Below are 20,014 nucleotides of genomic sequence, written 5' to 3'. Positions count from 1 at the left end.
ACAATGATGGTGATGATGATGATGACAATGATGAAGACAATGGTGGTGATGATGATGAAGATGATGACGACGACGGTGATGGTGATGAAGATGACGACGACAATGATGGTGATGATGATGAAGATGATGACAATGATGGTGATGGTGATGACGACGACGACAATGATGGTGATGATGATGATGACAGAATATTCATAGCATGACAATATTATATGAAATACCATATGAATCGATTAAACAAACGTAAACAATCATATATTGTCTATAATGACCCACTTAGGTGTTTTAATGACAATCAACCAGTCAACAGGAGTCATTATGGTCTTAATACACCCTGTTGTTTATTACAGTACAGAGGACAAGACTAGAACAAGTCTCTAGTTATTATAATATATTTACGTGTAATTACCTGTATCACATGACTCCTAATGGTCTAGTGTTATCTTAAGGCCATCTGTATATTTGTTCAGAGGTTCAAACAGCCTGGATGTAGGTCTGTTTACATCTTGTCTATCAGCCATTACACTGTTTACTAATTATATGTTTAAACCATTATGTGCGTGTATGTGTAAATGTCTCTGCCATGTGTACATTACAGGTTAACACTGTTTGGTGCCGTCACAGTGTGTGTTGTCTGTGTGTAGTGTAGTGGGGTAACAGCCTCAGACACTGTGGGGAGGGAAGCAACATACAGTACTACACTAAACAACATTCTTTCCTAGCCACCAGGCACGGTATTTTCCCCAGGATACACACAGTACGGCGTGTGGGTAGAACAAATCTCTCTCTACAACACAGTCAGTTTTCTTCCTAGGATGTACGTAGCATACACTAATGAAGTGAAACATCTGAAGTAATCTGTGAGACTGTTATACTATACAACCTATCTACCTCAGGTGTTTGCCTCCTAAGATACACACATGATAATTATAGATAAAAGCATTTTTGTCTCACACACACACACACACACACACATACACACACACACACACTAGCAGTAAACACAACCTCGTGAACTCGGTCCAGCTGCCCTCTGTCATATTACAACTCCCAGTGGTCTACAGGTGTGCTGACATCATTTAAAGTTTTTCTAGAATTTTATCAGTGGAGAGGTTAGTGAAATTTGTCCTAGTAACTGAGGAGACCATCGGTGATTTTCTAATCCCTGTACATCTTAGTGCACGTTTGTTTACAACTATACTCAAACATTTATAATTCAGATACACTCACCTAGGTCTGCAGTCACTACATCCTAACACCCCCAGTATACACATCAGCTGAGCCCCTGACATAGTGATATAATTCACCATCAACTAAAATGACCCAAGCTCGGGTCACCTCGGCTCTGTGGGTCATGAAAAGAGGCCTCACTGAATACCTTAAAGTTCATTACCATCTAAATCTGTACTCACCTTACGGTCCGTGTCCCAGGAATCTTGCGTACCAGAAATATCCAAACTATCCTGCGTATATGACACACTTAATCCTCATCTGAGCACTTAACACGGGAGTATACACGACTAATATCACTTAATATCTTATTTCACCCGTCATTTGCACTTAAAGCTTCACAAAACCGAGCGAAAACCAGTGTTTATAGAGGGAGTGAGGGAGCGCACTAGCTCACTACGTCAGGCGCGTTGAGATTACCAGTGTTGGCTGTGTGTTTCACCCCGACCCTCACCACCTCACTAAGGTTCTTATTTTAGCGACGGTGTTTCTTACCTACAACTTGTATTTTATAATCATCTCGTGGAAGTAAAACGAAAATTTATAAGTTTCTAGTACTTTTTAGCCAATTAACAAATATAGATTTACAAAAAACAATAATTTAAGCTTTGTATGAATTAAATATCTTTCTAAGCGAGTTACGTTTAGTTTGACGTACAGGAACTGCCAAAACCTATGTAACTAATAAAAGACTAAACCAATCGCAACTCTTGATAACAGTGACGTTTCATCTCAACCAATGACAGCCCGTTTATATGGAAGACGTCATAAAGACGCACCAATAACAGCGCTGGGAAGAAATGATGTCACGGAGTCGGCCCAATCGCACAGTCAGGATCTTGTGACGTCAAAGTTTGTCGACCTGGTAGGGGGTTGGTTGGCGTGCGGGACTCAGGTGCGTCGTGAGCGGCCGTAGGATGAGGGTGGTTACGCTGCTCCATCTAGCTGAGAGAACCTGAATCTGCTCAGCTTTACTTCCTGATCTGCGGCGGTCAACACTACCATACTGAGCCAAAACATTCACAAATAAAGGTAAGGTGATGATGGTTCTCGCAGCAGTAAGGAGGAGGATAACGGAGGGAGGAAGGTGAGGTGGTGTGTGTGTGTGTGTGTCACGGGCGGCCCTCACCTGCTGCCACTCACTAGTGTTAAAGCAAAGCGTAAAACCATGAAGAAAAAACCCGGTGCTGTGAGTGACACTGTGGGGCGGTGTTTAATAGTTTTGATTGACTAAAAGTATAAAGTAGTTTGGGTTATTTTGTGCATTAAATACCAGGGGAGAGATGACTTTCTATTTTTCCCTTAAGTGAACATAATTAATTAAGGAACTCATGTGGGTCTTTAGTGTAATTTAAGAAACAATAGATTTTACTTGAGTTCCTTTCCTCCATAACTAAGAACTTGATGAACTGTTGTGTCAAAAATATCTTGAACTTTTCCTTCATTTTGTCAGTATAATTAATATATATGTCGACGATTCCATATATGTCGACGATTCCATATATGTCGACGATTCCATGTATGTCGACGATTCCATGTATGTCGACGATTCCATGTATGTCGACGATTCCATGTATGTCGACGATTCCATGTATGTTGACGATTCCATATATGTCGACGATTCCATATATGTCGACGATTCCATATATGTCGACGATTCCATATATGTCGACGATTCCATATATGTCGACGATTCCATGTATGTCGACGATTCCATATATGTCGACGATTCCATATATGTCGACGATTCCATAATGTCGACGATTCCACATTTTTCAAGTCGTTAAAATGAAGTTACGTTGTCTTAAAGTAGCCATAAAAGATTAATGTGTGGTTGAGTGGTAATATTGACCATGAAAAATTAGTACGTACAGGTTAACGGAAGGCAATAATGGGAGGGTGAAACGATCATCCGACAACACCTGCTAAAGTTAACAGTTAGTTCATTCTTACCCGCTAGTATTGGTGTCAACAGACGCGGTGTGTTGTGAAGGGAAATACTGCCTTTAGATGTAATATCATAGATTAATTGTTCACTTATGCCTGTGAGAAGCTTTGGTAAGTAAGTTTCTCCTGTTAAAAACTTAATTAATTGGACTTTAAAACCAGAATACTCACAGGAGAAACTGATATGATATGATTTTAATTTTATAATAGTTGTAGTCTTGAACACAGTTTTCTATGATTTCCAAGAAGAATAACTCAACAGCACATTGCTTTTTGTATCTATTAATGACTGGGACAGGAATGATTCTATCTCAGAAAGTTCAAATCGATACCATTATTATTACATATCACGTGTACGAACAAAACTTTCTAATGTACAAACACAACAAGTCAATATGATCGGTTTTTATCTTCTAAAAATTAATCCCACAATTATTTCCCTTGAAGCTACCTGGGAGGGGTTAAGTTAAGGTGTTTAATCATTAGGTTAAGTTAGCTAAAAGACTAATGTTATTATTTACTCCAAAAAAGTAAAAAATATAATTATTTCTCGGTGGTGGGGGTAGGTGAGGGAGAAGTGGTGGAGGGGTAGGTGAGGGAGAAGTAGTGGAGGGGTAGGTGAGGGAGAAGTGGTGGAGGGGTAGGTGAGGGAGAAGTGGTGGAGGGGTGGAGGGGTAGGTGAGGGAGAAGTGGTGGAGGGGTGAGGGAGAAGTGGTGGAGGGGTAGGTGAGGGAGAAGTGGTGGAGGGGTAGGTGAGGGAGGTGGAGGGGTAGGTGGGAGAAGTGGGGAGGGGTAGGTGGGGAGTGGTGGGAGGGGTAGGGTGAGGGAGAAGTGGTGGAGGGGTAGGTGAGGGAGAAGTGGGAGGTAGGTGAGGGAGAAGTGGGGGAGGGAGAAGTGGTGGAGGGGTAGGTGAGGGAGAAGTGGTGGAGGGGTAGGTGAGGGAGAAGTGGTGGAGGGGTAGGTGAGGGAGAAGTAGTGGAGGGGTAGGTGAGGGAGACGTAGTGGAGGGGTAGGTGAGGGAGAAGTGGTGGAGGGGTAGGTGAGGGAGAAGTGGTGGAGGGGTAGGTGAGGGAGAAGTGGTGGGGGTAGATGAGGGAGAAGTGAGTGTGTGGTGGTGGGGACAGATGATGGCGTGTGTGTTAGGTTGGTGCCTGGTGAGGGGTGACTGTGGTGGTATCAGACTTAAACATAATAATGAGAGTGTTATCTAACGTCTATATTATTACTGCTAAAGTTTATTTGTCCTTATAAGTGTTTAGTGATTCAAATTGAGTACAATGAATTATCGCAGTGAGAAAGATATTATTCCTTTGAGTACGACGTCTTAACCCCTTGAGTACGACGTCTTAACCTCTTGAGTACATTATTTTAACCCCTTGAGAACATTGTTTTAGCCACTTAATTATGATAAGTTAACCCGTTGATTACGAAATTTAAACTTCCTTGAGTATGATGATGATATGTGAAGGGGTTAATACGATATCATCGACAAGAGAGATATGAAGTTACCTTCAAAAGTTTTTTATTTGTATTTTTACAGCTCAGTAAACATCATTCTTCTTCACTCATATAAGATATATAGTCGTGTCAGTCGTAAACTTTGGTACAGTTGGTGTAAATCGTCCATTTGATCTACTTGCTGAGTCAGGTAAACTCAGTGTAGTCTCTACTGTACTGTACAGTATCTCAAAAAAGTATCTACCAGGATGGGTCGGATGACTTCCGAAAGGCTACTTGCAACTTGTGATGACCCGGGAGGGTTGGTAAGCGTGGCTCTGTGCCATACTGATCCTACTGGGGGTCTAATATTCAGGTGTTCCTTTAGGCTTGGCTATTCTTTATTAAATAAATCTAGAAAATCTTCTAAAGTCAAATCTATTGTGATGATTTTATAGACGTGTTGTTTGTTTCTTTCTTTGTATAGTAAAGTTATTTAGCTGATCATTAGAATAAACTACAATATACAAAATAAAAGACCCGGACACTGGCTGTATTGAAAGGCTTTAAACAAAAACAGTTAATAACCCATCACTCCCGATAAACACGCATCAGTTAGGTCAGTGAATGAGGCTACTGTGGTGATAAAACGTTGTCAACAAGAACTAGGAACACAATATTTCCTTAAGCCTCTGGGTGATACAAAATTAGCGTGACGACAGGTCGGTCTAACATAACCGATAGTTCATGTACATAAATAGCGGTGGTCAACGCTTGGAACTTTGAGGTAGGCCAGAATTACTACTTGGTAATATAAGACTCGTTTTCTGTGCCAAGAACTGTGACCAATATAGGACTTGTACAGTTAGGTTGTCGTGGCCTGTGGGAGTCAGATGTCCTCGTCATAAAATAAAGATTAACTCATAAAACTGTAATATAATTTTGACATAAAATATTGTATGGCTTAAGAGTAAGGGTTGACCCGAGTGAGTTAGGTGATAAAATACGAATAGTTTTTGTCTGATTTGTAATATCTTGATATGATTAGACGGAAGGAAAAGAGAAATTTGGAAAAAAAATGAGAGGTTAAAAAGAGAGACAAAGACCAGCATAACGAAAGGCGGATAGAGTCAGATGAAGAGACATAAGGAGGAGGAAGTGGGTGCCAAAACATCCCGCTATAATAACAGTGTTAATACAAACTGGAAGGAGACGTGGACCTTCACACGATAAAATGCATATGTCCCACGGGTGAATTGTTATGAACTTATGGCAACACTGTCGGGATGTGCTTGGTGATGCACGATAATTACCGGCATTGACTCAACTTGCTTGGTAAGAAGACGGACCTGAGGCCGTTACGACAGTTTTACAGTCCCGACGACACACGAACACACAAATGAAAGCCCGCATGCTGACGTAACAAAAAACAAACAAACTTATAAAGGTAAAATAATGTACAGTATATAATGACAAAAGTTGGAAACTCGTATAAAAATATAGTCAAATGGCATCTGAGTTTGAATATCCATCTATGGGTTATATACAATCACAGGGATATCTCACCACTTGTACTTTTAAATGGCGAGCTACACCGGCCTACGTGAGCACCTAACAGAGCTTATGGCTTATTTTTTCTGTCAATGCTCCACCTTGCACAACTTACGATAACTAACATTTACTGTTTATGAGTTACGTTTTTTTTTTGCGAAATCGGTTATTTCGCAAAATTACCAGCATGCATATTGGTATGTTTGCAAAATAACTTACAAACTGACAACCTAAACTAACCTTATGATTAGGTTAAATGAAAGGTTAGGTTAGGATGGCTCGTATTTGTAAGTTATTTTGGAAAATTAACAATATGCATGCTGGTAATTTTGCGAAATAACCGATTTCGCATAAAAAACGTAACATATATACCCCGGAAAAACACTGTGTAGAGCTGGCAGCTAGAGTGTTTTATCCTACAACCTCCATCACTTCACAACATCCTGCTACAAACCTCTTTAGTCTCCGTCAAGGGGATGCCTCGGCGCAATAGTCACGACAACAACACCCGCTCATCTCTCCTTACGTTGAAGAAAAACCACGTAAAAATTACCTCACCCAGCTTATATCACCTTAAGATTAACCACCCTAGCACTAACCTAACCCCCTAGGTAGTGTTGGAGTATTACGTTAGATGTTACCATAGAGATATTAAAGAAAAGTCCTAACAGCTTCGTCTAACACCAAGGTCTCTAAGTATATCCAAATCACTTTCTACACCAGACAACCACTTGTAAAAAAATAAAAATAAAAACAAATTCTCGTCGTCCTTGAAGGGGTCATCGTCAGCAGGAACTTAACACTAGTTGGGATGACGGATATTGACACAGGTCTTACTGATAGCTGTTCCAAGATCCACCTCCATCTCTACAGTGCGCTACAGTACAAGTCAGAAGCTTCTCTTTAGACAACACCTACTGAAATGGCCACTTGTGTTCTACGTGGAGTACAAGGGAGGGTAGTGGGGGGTCGTGAGGTACAAGGGAGGGTAGTGGGGGGTCGTGAGGTACAGGGTCGTGGAGGTACAAGGGAGGTAGTGGGGGTCGTGTGAGGGTAGTCAGAGGTACGGGAGGTACGTGGAGGGTGGTAGGGGGAGTCGTGAGGGTACAAGGAGGGTAGTAGGTGAGGTAGTGGAGGTCGTGAGGTACAAGGGAGGGTAGTAGTGGAGGGTCGTGAGGTACAAGGGAGGGTAGTGGAGGGTCGTCAAGGGAGGGTAGTGGGGAGAGGTACAAGGGAGGGTAGTGGGGAGTCGTCGTGGGGGTAGGGGAGGGTAGTGGAGAGGTACAAGGAGGTAGTGGAGGGTCGTGAGGTACAAGGAGGGTAGGGGGTGAGGTACAAGGGAGGTGGTGGGAGTCAAGGAGGGTGAGGTACAAGGGAGGGTGGTGGGGTCGTAGGAGGGGTACAAGGGAGGAGAGGTAGTGGAGGGGTGGGAGTGGGGGTGAGGTACAAGGGAGGGTAGTGGGGGTCGTGAGGTACAAGGAGGGTAGTGGAGGGTCGTGAGGTACAAGGGAGGGTAGTGGGGAGTCGTGAGGTACAAGGAGGGTAAGGTACAAGGAGGGTAGTGGGGGGTCGTGAGGTACACTGAGAAGGGGACGGAATAAGCGAAAAAGGGAGGGATGGAGGGAGTGAATAAGGAAGAGAGGGAATAATTGAGGGATGGAGGAAAGGAATAGGTGAGGGATGGAAGGAGTGAGTGAATAAGGTAGGGAAGAAGGAAGGCAGTGAGTGAATGTAGTAGGGAGGGAGTGAGAGTGAATACGTGAGGGATGGAGGAAGGTCACCCCCAGCTGCCTGCTTACACCTGTCTCTCTTCAACAGGTGATCAATATGATGAACAGCGAATTTGTGCTGGAGCTGATCAGCGTCTTCCACACTGGACCCGTGAGTGTCTCCTGTACTACACGTCGCCTCTGTGTGTGACCATTCATCATGTTTGTAAAGCTTATATGTAGTCAACATTAAACTGTCAGTCTGCCTGTACTACCAAACCAGTCTGTCTGTATCATCTATTATTTGTCTACTTCAAACAGCACAAGTTTATCTGCCTGTTTGTTTTTGCCCTCCCTCAGGTCGAGCCGGGGTCATGTGTACAGAAGCTGTTTGCATCATTGTCTGTGTTTGAGTGTGACCGCCTTGCCCTCCCTCAGGTCGAGCCGGGGTCATGTGTACAGAAGCTGGTCGGCAATGTGCCTACTGGGGTCATCCTCAAGGATGTCTCTCTCGAGATTCACGGAGGAGAGCTCATGGCTATCCTCGGCTCCAAGGGTAAGTTTTAGAGTATTACTTGACCCGAGGTTCACCTCATCATCATCCGTATTGCAGAGTGTAAACGAACTGTTGTGGGTTAAGTACTGTGCATGTTTTTGTATAAATATTGTGATGAATTTGTTCTCTAGATTATTGCTACATATTCCTGTAGATTGTTCTATATTTATTTTATTTGATATTTTGTTTATATACAATTCGATTATTCCTCTTTCATTGGATTGTTTATTTTACACTTGTAGATGGTGTAGTGATCATATCCTTCATGGTCACTGTATCAGTTAACCTCCAGGTGATGGTAGTGTAAGTGACGTTGTCATCTCTCATGGTGGTCAGCATGCTCGCCTAGCAAGACAGTGGTCCCGGGTTCGATATCCGGGCAGGGTGCAACTATGGTCAAACTTCTTTAAGCCATTTGCCTCTGTCTACCCAGAGGTGTTTGGGATGGTAGAAATTACCCAATTAGTGGATCATGTTCCGGGTAATGATTAATCCTTACAGTTGGCGAGTTATTGTTGACACTGGGTCATGCAACTCGTTAACATAGGGTGTGGCTGTTGTGTTGGTAACAGCTTCTACACCTTATTCAAATTCATTCCTAGGTGACTTTAGGGCCGGCTAGTATCTGACATATACCGAGTTATTTCCACTACCTTCAACTGTTACGTAACTCCACCACGCCCTCCACTCCACCACGCCCTCCACTCTCCACCACCACTCCCTCCACTAACTCCACCACGCCCTCCACTAACTCCACCACGGGTAACTCCACCACGTGGGTACCACTCCCTTCATTAACTCCACCACGGCGTAACTCTCCACACTCCACCACATACTCACGAGTTCCGCCTCCACTCCACCACGCACTGCACCACGCACTCCACTAACTCACACCTCTAACTGTAACTCCCTCCACCACGCCCTCCACTAACTCCACCACTCCACCACGCCCTCCACTAACTCCACCACGCCCTCCACTAACTCCACCACTCCCACCACTAACCACTCCACCCTCCATCACGCCCTCCACTAACTCCACCACTCCACCACGCCCTCCACTAACTCCACCACCACGCCCTCCCTCCACTAACTCCGCCACGCCCTCCACTAACTCTACCACCCCTCCACTCACACCTCGCCACGCCTCCACGCCCTCCACTAACCTACGCCACGCCCTCCACTAACTACCACTCCCTCCACTAACTCCACCACGCCCTCCACTAACTCTACCACCCTCCACTAACTCCCTCCACTCCACCCTCACTCCACCACCCTCCACTAACTCCTCCACGCCCTCCACCACGCCCTCCACTAACTACTCCACTAACTCCACCACACCCTCCACTCACCCTCCACCACGCCCCTCTACCACTCCTCCACTAACTCTACCACACCTCCACCAACTCCACCACGCCCTCCACTAACTCCACTCCACCACGCCCTCCACTAACTCCACCACGCCCTCCACTAACTCCACCACGCCCTCCACTAACTCCACCACGCCTCCACTCTCCACCCCTCCACCACTCTCCACCACCCACCGCCCTCCACTAACTCCACCACGCCCCACCACGCCCTCCACTAACTCCACCACGCCCTCCACTAACCCACCACGCCCTCCACTAACCCCCACACCCTCCACTCCACTCCACCACGCCCTCCACCACCCCCTCCACCCTCCACCACGCCCTCCACTAACTCCACCACGCCCTCCACCAACTCCACCACTCCGCCTCCACTAACTCCACCACGCCCTCCACTAACTCTACCACCTCCACCACGCCCTCCACCACCTCCACTAACTCCACCCCTCCACTAACTCCACCACGCCCCTACCACGCCCTCCACTCCTCCACCACGCCTCCACTAACTCCACCACGCCCTCCACCACCCCTCCACACACTCCCCAACCCTCCACCTCCACCACTCCCCACTCCCTCCACTCCACCACGCCTCCACCACTCCCTCCACCACCCTCCACCACGCCCTCCCACTCCACCACTCCCTCCACTAACTCTACCACTCCCTCCACTAACTCCACCACTCCCTCCACTAACTCCACCACGCCCTCCATTAACTCCACCACGCCCTCCACTAACTCTACCACTCCCTCCACCACTCCCTCCACCACTCCCTCCACCACGCCCTCCAATACGTTGATCTGTGTTGTCAGGTAGCGGGAAGCGGGCGCTTCTGGAGGTGATCTCCCGTCGTGCCCAGGGACCTACACGTGGTCAGATCCTGCTCAACCACGTGCCCATGTCGCTCAGGCTCTTCCAGGACTCTTGCGGCTACGTCACCCACAAGACCCAGCTGCTGGAGGGAGTCACGGCCAAGCAGACCCTTGACTACTCCGCCAAGCTCTCCCTCAGCTCTAAGGTCAGTCCCAGCTCACCTCAGTTTCACCTCAGATCTAAATTCAGTCTCAGCTTCACCTCCGTTCTTAGGTCAGGTCAGTATCAACTCACCTTAGGTCAGTACGGAAAGTAATGTCTCGTCCGTTACAATAATGTATGTCTCGAGTTGGCACACTACCTGTTCACTCTCAGACAGCACAAGAAAACGTATCGAGTGAAGATAAGACACCTCACCTTATTTCACCTGGAGATTAAACTCCCCCCAGCTTATTCCATCTGAAGATTAACCACCCTAACGCTTGCTGAAGAAGGGTAGACTAAGTTTGTTTAGGTTAGCAGTAAAATCTTTAATTTTCTGGTAAAATAAGCTGGGGTGTTTAATCGTCATGTGATCAAAGAAAATTCATTGTCTTTTATTTCCACCAACGCCTGTGATCCGGTTGATTAGTTCCAACTTCTCTTTCTCTTCGTCTCCTTTCTTTTAAGGGTAATTATTCGGGAAAACTACCTACTCGATTTCGAAACGAAAATATATTTTCCTGGAGAATTTTCTTCGAATCTGACCTTCATTTCCTTAGGAAAATCATAATTTTCGAAGAAATGAACAAAAAACCCGAAGAGTTTTCACCAATAAGTGACGATTATTCCAATGAAATGAAGGAGAGAATTGAAGGAAACATACCAAAATATACCAGAAAATATGATTTCGTGTCGACATTTTAGGGACCTGTGGGGGAATCCTGTGTTTGGAATGGGAAGGAAAATATTACGTTAATTTTAGTCGACAATTACTAACCTAACCTAACCTGCGTTAGGCCTACAGTAGCTCCGTGCTTCCTAGCCCAGGGGCGGACCCCAGTGAATGTATTTTATGACTTACTTAATGTAGGATCGTTGGGAAGACGGTACAAATCGGCGGCTTTGTGATGGGGAGCGAAATGGACATCGGTAGAAAATAGTTCTACCTGGACGAGTGGGTAGTGATACCGAATAATAACCCTTCGGATCTGCATTAATGCTCTACTTTACTGTTTTTATCTCCTCTGTGTTATCGTGTCTGCAGTTATCATCTGCCATTCCCATGTATCCTTTCCTTATTACGTGTTATTTCCATTTACTCCATCCTCCTTGACTATCATCTTTCCCTCCTCCATCTTTGCAGATTGGAAGTTCGATGAGGTCAGGACGCGTGCGGCAGGTGCTGGCCGACCTGGCGCTGACGCAGGTAGCCAACCGCCCTGTGGAGCAGCTCACGCCCTCTGAGTACCGCAGGCTGGTCATCGGTGTACAGCTCATCAAGGATCCCCGTGAGTGGCTCATAGATCACGTAGGTTGATCATTTATCCCTCATCATCCCGTCACCAGTTTCCTTGTGGGTGACAGCCGCTGGACTTGTATTTGTGTTGTATGTACAGTCACCCAAAAAAGTCCTGTCGCGAACCATGAACCCCGAGATTCAGACTCTTGAATCCGAAGCATTTATGGACAGAATAATGTATCAGTGTCTACTGCTTCGGGTTCACGAGTCTGAATCTCGGGGTTCGTTGTTCGCGACAGGACTTTTTTGGGTGACTGTACATGATGGTTGCAGTTGGTGCTGCTCAAGGTGATTTCAGGGACGAATCCAGGAATATCAAGGGGGGTAGGGGGCAGGTCCAAGAAGTTGTGGATAGGGGAACGGAGCGAGCACAATGAGCCCACTCAGCTGGGCTTTGGCGCTGTAAGCTCCCCCCGGATTTTTTCGTAAATCTGACCAATATCATGGGCATTTTGACGCCATGTGCACTTGATATTAGGAGATATTCTGAGGCCAATAGTTATTACTTTTTACTATACAAAAACGCCTGAGTACAATACTGTATTAAACAAAAGGTATTGGCAGTTTGTTCACAATGTCCCCAAATCAATAGCAAAACAAGTAGTTATTACCACCGTTTAACCATATAATAAACGAACTGATTCAATAAGAGATCTTTTTAACCACTTGTCACTCACCAAGTATTGGTTCATAACAGTGGTGGTGCTGCTGGATGAGCCGGCGTGGGGGCTGGACCCTCTCAATACCTACTTCGTCATCTCCATCCTCAGTAATCACGCCAAGAAGTACAACCGCATCATCATCATCACTATGGAGAAGCCCAGGTTAGACCCCCGAGTGTTGGTATATCTTGCTATCCTTCTCTCTTGTACACTTTTACCTCGTCTCTCACCTATACTTCCCAGACTGCTTCAGAACTTAACTATACTCTCCATATCCAAGTAATTCTTATATCCCAATTTACACTCATATAAACATCCACGTATTGGTCTATTTTCCCCATTTATCCATTATGTGTGTATGTGTGTGTTTACTTTATTTATATTCTCTCACGTACATGTTTGTGTGTGTGTGTAGGTCGGACATCTTGCCGTTCCTGGACCGTGTGAGTTACCTGTGTCTGGGAGATGTGGTTTACACGGGGTCCACGAGGCACATGATCGATTACTTCAGAACCATCGGCTTCCCCTGCCCGGAGCTGGAGAACCCCCTCATGTACTACCGTGAGTACTATTGTGTGCTTCTTGTCTGTGTGTGAACCGTACTAAGTGTTCTACCTTGAGTACTACTGATTCCTTCTTGTGTGAGTGTACAGTATTATTGTACGTGCTCTTACTTTACTACCTTGAGTACTACTGTGTACATTACGTGTGTGAGAGTACCACTGAAGGTATATTTGTGCAATTTATATGCGACTGTACTACTATGAGTACTCCAAGCGTTCTGTTGTGAGTAATGTCAGTGTAATTTACGCATGTCTGCTTTTGTGAGTGTATTCAGAGTTGGTGTATAATGTATGAACACAAATGTATCTTGAGTACTGCTGCTGTATCCTAAGCACTGGTGTTGTTGTGGCACTGGCAGGCGTGAGATGATCAACAGGCAAACGTTTGAGGGAGGTCGGGTACTGTATGTGTTATCCTGTCCTGTGCTTCTCACAGGTATCGGTCACCTGAAACCGTTTAATTAAATTCTTACTATTCTAGCAGTTAGTGGAGTGTAATTACGATAACAAAGGAGAGATTCATGCACTACAAAATAATTTAACAATTGGAGTTTAATAACAATACCAAACATTCTTGAGTTATTTTAAAGAGCGTGTCAATGTGTTCCTCTCCGGCAGTGTGTTTGTCCACGGTGGATCGCCGCTCCAGAGAACGCTTTATAGACTCCAATAACCAGATCGCCGCCCTGGTGGAGAAGTTCAAGGTGGAGGGTGGACCTTACCGTAAATATTCGGGTGGACCGCCGGACCTGGACCAGTTGGAGCACAAGGTGCCTCTCTCCGCCTACGGCAGACCGGGAATTTTCTCTACCATGCTGGCCCTCTTGTTGTGAGTAGTTTATATTGTAGACTGTAGTGTTAATTTGTGGCCAAGATGGGCTTGTTAACTCACACCAGAAAGCATATGACACCTTCTTGTACCCTGGTAACTTAGCTCACTGGCCGCTCGTACAACACTAAAGAAGTGTACTGGAGCGTGAAGCAGAAGTTCAGGGCGTTTGATGAGCACAAGGATGTTAGGGAGATCTATGAAACTGTAGAAGAAATTTATGTCAAGAACTGGTTTATTTCTTTCCAAATTCATGCTCTAGTTTATGTTGTAGTTTGGTCAGGATCTTCCTCGAGTGCTACCCCAGCCAGGTATTTGCTAACTTATATTCATCCTCAAGTCCCCCATCTTTGCTTGGTCAGTGGTTAAATCTGTGTTTCCTCGGGTCACTGTACAGATCTCTGCTTAGGTCTTTTGTGAGTCAGGTTCCTCCTCACGTCCCCTTGTTTAGCTGCGTCTTCTCTACGCTCCCTTGCCCTATGGTCCCTTCTAAGGTCACCTCTTCTCTAGGTTCTTTCATCATTAACAATCTGGCTCAGTTTTAACCATCCACAGGTTTAAAATATCTTTAATTTCAGAACTCTGTTTAGTTTAGTCCAATTATAAGGTGTTGCTCAGCTTATGTTTAGCGAGGGTCTGTTATGTCGTTCTGGATCATTGTTTGACTCCATCCCTGTCTGTCTTTAGTTCCTGTTACTCCACGTGTTGGCTCAAGAGTCACATGAACTGTCTGTATAATTTAGACTTTTTTCTCTTAGCAACATTACTTGCATCATCAGTAAGACTCAACTGTGTCATCCTGCAGGCGAGCGTTCACCATGATGTCCCCCTGCAGCTACGTGGGACTCCAGCAGCTCTTCTTCAGGCTGTTCCTCCTGCCAGCCTTCTTCTTCCTCCTCTGGAACTTTTACTGGCAACTCGAGGTACGAGACTCAACTGTATTACATCCTTCACCGTCCTGTGCTAACTGTAAACATGTTATCACTCAGTACATTGGTTGTGTGTTTACGCTTTAACGTAGACTCAGAAGATCTAATATTCAAGTATAAAAGACGTGACTTTCTCGCTTTATCTCTGAGCCTTTGTTTGCATAGATGTAGCTCCTGTCTTCCCCTTCCACCCTCGCCCTTCACCACTCACCCCCGCTCCTCATCCACCCATCCCCGCCCCTCACCAACTCATCCCCGCTCCTCATCCACCCATCCCCGCTCCTCATCCAACCATCCCCGCTCCTCATCCACCCATCCCCGCCCCTCACCCACTCATCACCCACACTCCCCCCAAACCTTCACCCTCACCCACACTCCCTCCCACCTTCACCCACACTCCCTCCCACCTTCACCCCCTCCCACTTTCACCCACATCCTCCCATCTTCACCCTTCACCCATATTCCCTCTCACTTCACTCATCCACCCTCTTACTAAACACACTTTAATCCCCCGTTCCAGCCGTATCAGAGGTCGTTCCAGAGTCGTGGTGGTCTGCTGTTCAATTGCTTGGCGGGAACAGCTTTCCTCGCTACCGCAGCTACCTCCAAAACATGTCCGTACACCTATATTATGATTTCGTTTTCTTGTCTAAACCATATTCATTTATACTGTAAATACTACTAATGACAAACATGAGCGTATTAGTGTGTTAAGAATCTCATTTGACTTACTAATGACAAATATGATCGTATTTGTGTGTTAAGAGTCTCATTTGACTGTTTGCATCTGAGCGACTGAGAGCAATAACATGTTGACGCTATAATGTATTACTTCACATAACAAATAATATCTTTAAATATAGCGACCATAAGGTGAAAATATGCAAAAGACATAATTGGTACATAATATATAATATAATGTCAAAGGGGAGAGGGTAGCGCAACAAGGACTTTGAGCACAGTTACAGTACAAACGGGAGACTATCAGGGAGTGAACACAAGTTACCTACGAGTTGTTGACAATCTTTATAATGGTTGGAATTGGGATGTTCTTGTAGTGATCAGTATATGGTAGTATGGGCTGGATGCGGTATGTCTGTGTGCGTGTCTGTATGTATGTGTGTGTTCGTATATGTGTAGACAGATATTAAAATATACATTGCAGTTACTTGATAAGACAATTACACAATGGTAATGACCGCCGGGCCCTCAAGGTCACCTGGTCAAGCCCACACAACACGATTTAATTTTGTTACCTGCGACAATACCAAGACCAATGGCATGTGTTGTTAATTCTCAGACTGAAGAGGAATGATATGCGCCTCTGTAAAATAAAAAAAAAAAAATCACCAAGATATCGCCAAGCATAATAATATTTACACTTTATATAAATCTGTTGTTTCTACTGGTAAACAAGACTGTCTTGATATTAGTGCACGTAACAAAATTCATTCCGCACTGTGATGTTAAAACTTGGAGGGAACATTAGTTATTATATGCTGCTGGTGTGACTGTGCCGCAACACCTATGGTCATTCAGTCCATATTCTAGGTTGGTATATTCAGTATAAATCAGCAGTTAATAATAAGACTAATTAGACTATACACATGTTGATAATGAAGTGTTACCCCTGACAGTCGCTCAGCACAGGACACGTTACTACCACGAGGCGCGGGAGGGGCTGTACCGCGGACCGCTCTTCATCTTGACCTATTGCCTCTACACCCTCCCTGTGTCCTACCTCAGTGTCATGCTCGCCTCGGCCATCGTCTACTTGTGAGTCCCGGGTACACACGAGAGAGAAGAGAGACACTGTTTTCTACTTATAAGTTTTAATTAATCAGTATATTCTAATCCTGTGTAACACCCAAAATATCGCCCTAAAAGTACTTTATTCACTTTTCTCTTCAACGAAAATAAAATCTCTGCTTCACTCCCGGCAGTGGACTGTCTCTGGGTGACTCAGGGGTGGATGGCCCTGACTGGCTGGGGTGGGCGGTGTTTGGGTCGGTGTTGTGGGCCGTATGGGCGTTCGTGGAACAGCAGACCATCGCCCTCATGATGATCGTCAAGTCCTCGTACTCTGCAGGTGCCACCTCCGTCGCCCTCACCACCTTCTACCTACTCGTGGCTTCTGCCTCCCTCAGGTCAGTGACACGTCACTTATGGACAGGAGTGATTCAGGCCTCTTGGTGCCAGTGACATGCCACCGTCAATTGGGATTAGCGTTAATGTACCATGCTAAGTTACCAGGTCAATTAGAATGTGACACTGCTGGTCAGAACGAGTTAGTTGAAGGGTGCACAGTCGTGCGGTCAAGAGGCAGTACTAGTAAAGTGTTCTCAGTTAGTGCCAGGGTCAGTGATATGACGTCACTGGACGTAATTATGTGGTTTTATACTACACACTCCTGTAACCTGCCTCATACATTTCTTCGTCACAGGTCGCTGGTACACCTACCTGACTGGCTCTACTACTTGGGTCACGTGATCGTGTTCAGGTACGCCTCAGCGGTGTTGCACGAGCAAGCTTTCCTGGACAAGCTTCCCCAACTACCAGTGAACGCCAGCGCTGACTGCCCGGACAACAACGCCGAGTATGGCTGCCGCTACAGGAACGGCACCTACTACCTCCTCGAGCGTTACCACTTCTCTGAGAACGGCCTCGATCTCGGTCGCCAAGATCTTGATCTTTGGTTCAACTTTGCTCTTTCTTTTGCATTTTTCGGGGGAATGTTTGTATTGAACCTGGTGCTGTACCTGGTGCCGCTCCCTTCCTTCATTAAGTCAAAGTTCAGAGACTGACGACGTGTATGACAAACTCAGCGATGACCCAAAAATATATTAGTTGTATTTACTCATGTGCATATTATATTGTTTAGTTGCATTTATTTAGTACTAATAAGTTATTTATTCTTTAGTAATTATGAACTTGTGTATAGATTCTTCTATCTGTGACCATGTCAGGCACTGTAAAGGTGTTCTTACTGTAAGATAAAATTTTCGTTGGTGTCCAGAGTCACAAGTTGTCGTGAGGTGAATTATTCCTCGTAACTTACTATGTTATAATGCACCTAACTGGCTGAATTAAGCTAATGAGAAATGTAACGTGAAAAAATAAGATCAATAACACTAAGTGACTGTAACTTAACCAGGTATGTTCATCGTCGGCTCCAGATATGTGCTACGTGAATTACTGTACCTGTGTGTACGTTATTTTGGTTCATTAGCTCGAGTCAAATTATTTACATGAGTACATCTTCAATCACGTGGAATATTTATTCTACGAACCTTTGTGAGTTAATCTACAGTATCCAGGTACCGCTAATTGTATCTCCCATAAACTGTCATTGAATATTTAATAATTTATCTGAAAGATTTGTTGGGAGTTTTTCTATAATTTTTGGAGAACTTTTGTAATGAGGAAAATAGTTAAAGGACGTTGTGTTACATAAGCAGTGTTACCAACTAGTAGAAGTTGTGTTACATACCCAGTGCTACCAACGAGGAGAGAAAAGGTTGTCTTTGTGAAGCTGTGTGTTTAGTTTTATCCTTTATCATTAATAATAAAATATAAAACAAATTTGTGACCAATTCTTCATCCATTATGATAAATGAACATTGATGCTAAGAGATGATTACTATGATGGTGACCCTCAACCCCGGCGTGACCCTGCCAGTCTTCCCTCCTCTCACTGGCAAGCTTCTCCTTTTGTTATACATATATTTGTTTGGTGACATTTCGACAAAAACTCATCTAATCAGAAGACTTAAGCTCTTGTAATAAGAACCCCCCCCCAAAAATAAAGGAAAATGTAGCGGGCGTATTGGCTCATACCAGCCAGCCCTCTTTATACTCATCCCATATCGTTAATAATAATAATAATAGCATTAATTAAAAAAAAAACTCGATACGACTCCAACTACACATCCAGCTAGCTAATGTTAGCCAATCAATGGTGTTCAGATCAGAACGTATAGCAAAGGTGGTTTAGACAAAAGTCAAGTCCCTGATGAACTGCAATCCTTAGTTGTTTATATAATAAAATGTAGTCGCTGTAATTTGGCGGCTGCTGGTCAAAGCAAACACCACCTGAGGGTCAGAAATGCCGAACACAGCGGCCCGAGGTATATACAGTATACACAATTACGTACTGTGCAGTGATTTGTGTCTCATACCTTTAGTGAGAATCATTATAATTTCAGCGGTAACTATACGCATTCAGTGTGTGATAGTCACAATTGCACGGTTAGTATGTTCACCACTTAATTATTCATATTATGCTCCACCGTCCACAGAACATGTGTGAAACTAATGAGTTACCCCTAAAGAGAGACTTGTTTACTCTAGCGAGAGGTGCTATCCAATTTTTCTTTCTGCCTGAAGTGTCCTTCTGTAATGTAAATTTAAAGTTATGCTATAACCTGTATGAGTAGCCACAAGTCAGATATGCCTAGCGTGAGCTGAAGCATTCAAGGTGTATTGAGTGTATGTTAAAAGCTTCATCTATCTTTGAGTGCAGTGTAAATAGTGTTAAGACGATGTGTTTTGAGGGCCAAGCAAGCAGCTGATCTACGCTGGCGGTTCCTTCGTGTGAAGCTATGAGTCGACTGCTCAAAACTGAAATTGTATTTCCTTAATTTGCAGACCTCAGAGAATCCGATGAGTGTATTAATATTATTGTCAGTTTTGTATTTTAAATTCTCATGTGTGTGTATGTTCTGGTAAGGTGTCAGGTATTCAACTTCATTTTTAATAAATTATCTTTAGTGTATGTTTGGGGTATCATTCTCCAACAGTAGTTACCTTTGTTTCATCCCCATACCTTGGTACCAGTAAACACAAATGAATCCACGTGCACCAGACCTCGCCATCCTACCACCCGCGTAAGAGGTTATTGGCTATCTGTATAAGAAGTAAAATAAC

The 20,014-nt window shown here is 44.5% G+C and overlaps 1 protein-coding gene across 1 annotated transcript; it reads left to right on the top strand.

Moving 5' to 3' along the window:
- The first annotated feature begins 2,134 nt into the window (after positions 1-2,134).
- On the top strand, positions 2,135-18,670 carry LOC121870136 (ATP-binding cassette sub-family G member 5-like). The gene is made up of 13 exons (XM_042371912.1): positions 2,135-2,262; positions 7,984-8,046; positions 8,313-8,430; positions 10,604-10,809; positions 11,950-12,094; positions 12,803-12,929; positions 13,183-13,328; positions 13,949-14,159; positions 14,965-15,082; positions 15,609-15,702; positions 16,726-16,864; positions 17,032-17,235; positions 17,532-18,670. The coding sequence occupies exons 2-13, from the start codon at positions 7,993-7,995 to the stop codon at positions 17,890-17,892; spliced, it is 1,923 nt and encodes a 640-aa protein (XP_042227846.1). The 5' UTR covers positions 2,135-2,262; positions 7,984-7,992; the 3' UTR covers positions 17,893-18,670.
- Positions 18,671-20,014: the final 1,344 nt, after the last annotated feature.

Source organism: Homarus americanus, unplaced genomic scaffold (genome assembly GCF_018991925.1).
Source record: "Homarus americanus isolate GMGI-L3 unplaced genomic scaffold, GMGI_Hamer_2.0 scaffold34494, whole genome shotgun sequence".
In the NCBI taxonomy this organism is placed as follows: domain Eukaryota; kingdom Metazoa; phylum Arthropoda; class Malacostraca; order Decapoda; family Nephropidae; genus Homarus; species Homarus americanus.
This window is presented reverse-complemented; position numbering and strand designations above follow the sequence as displayed.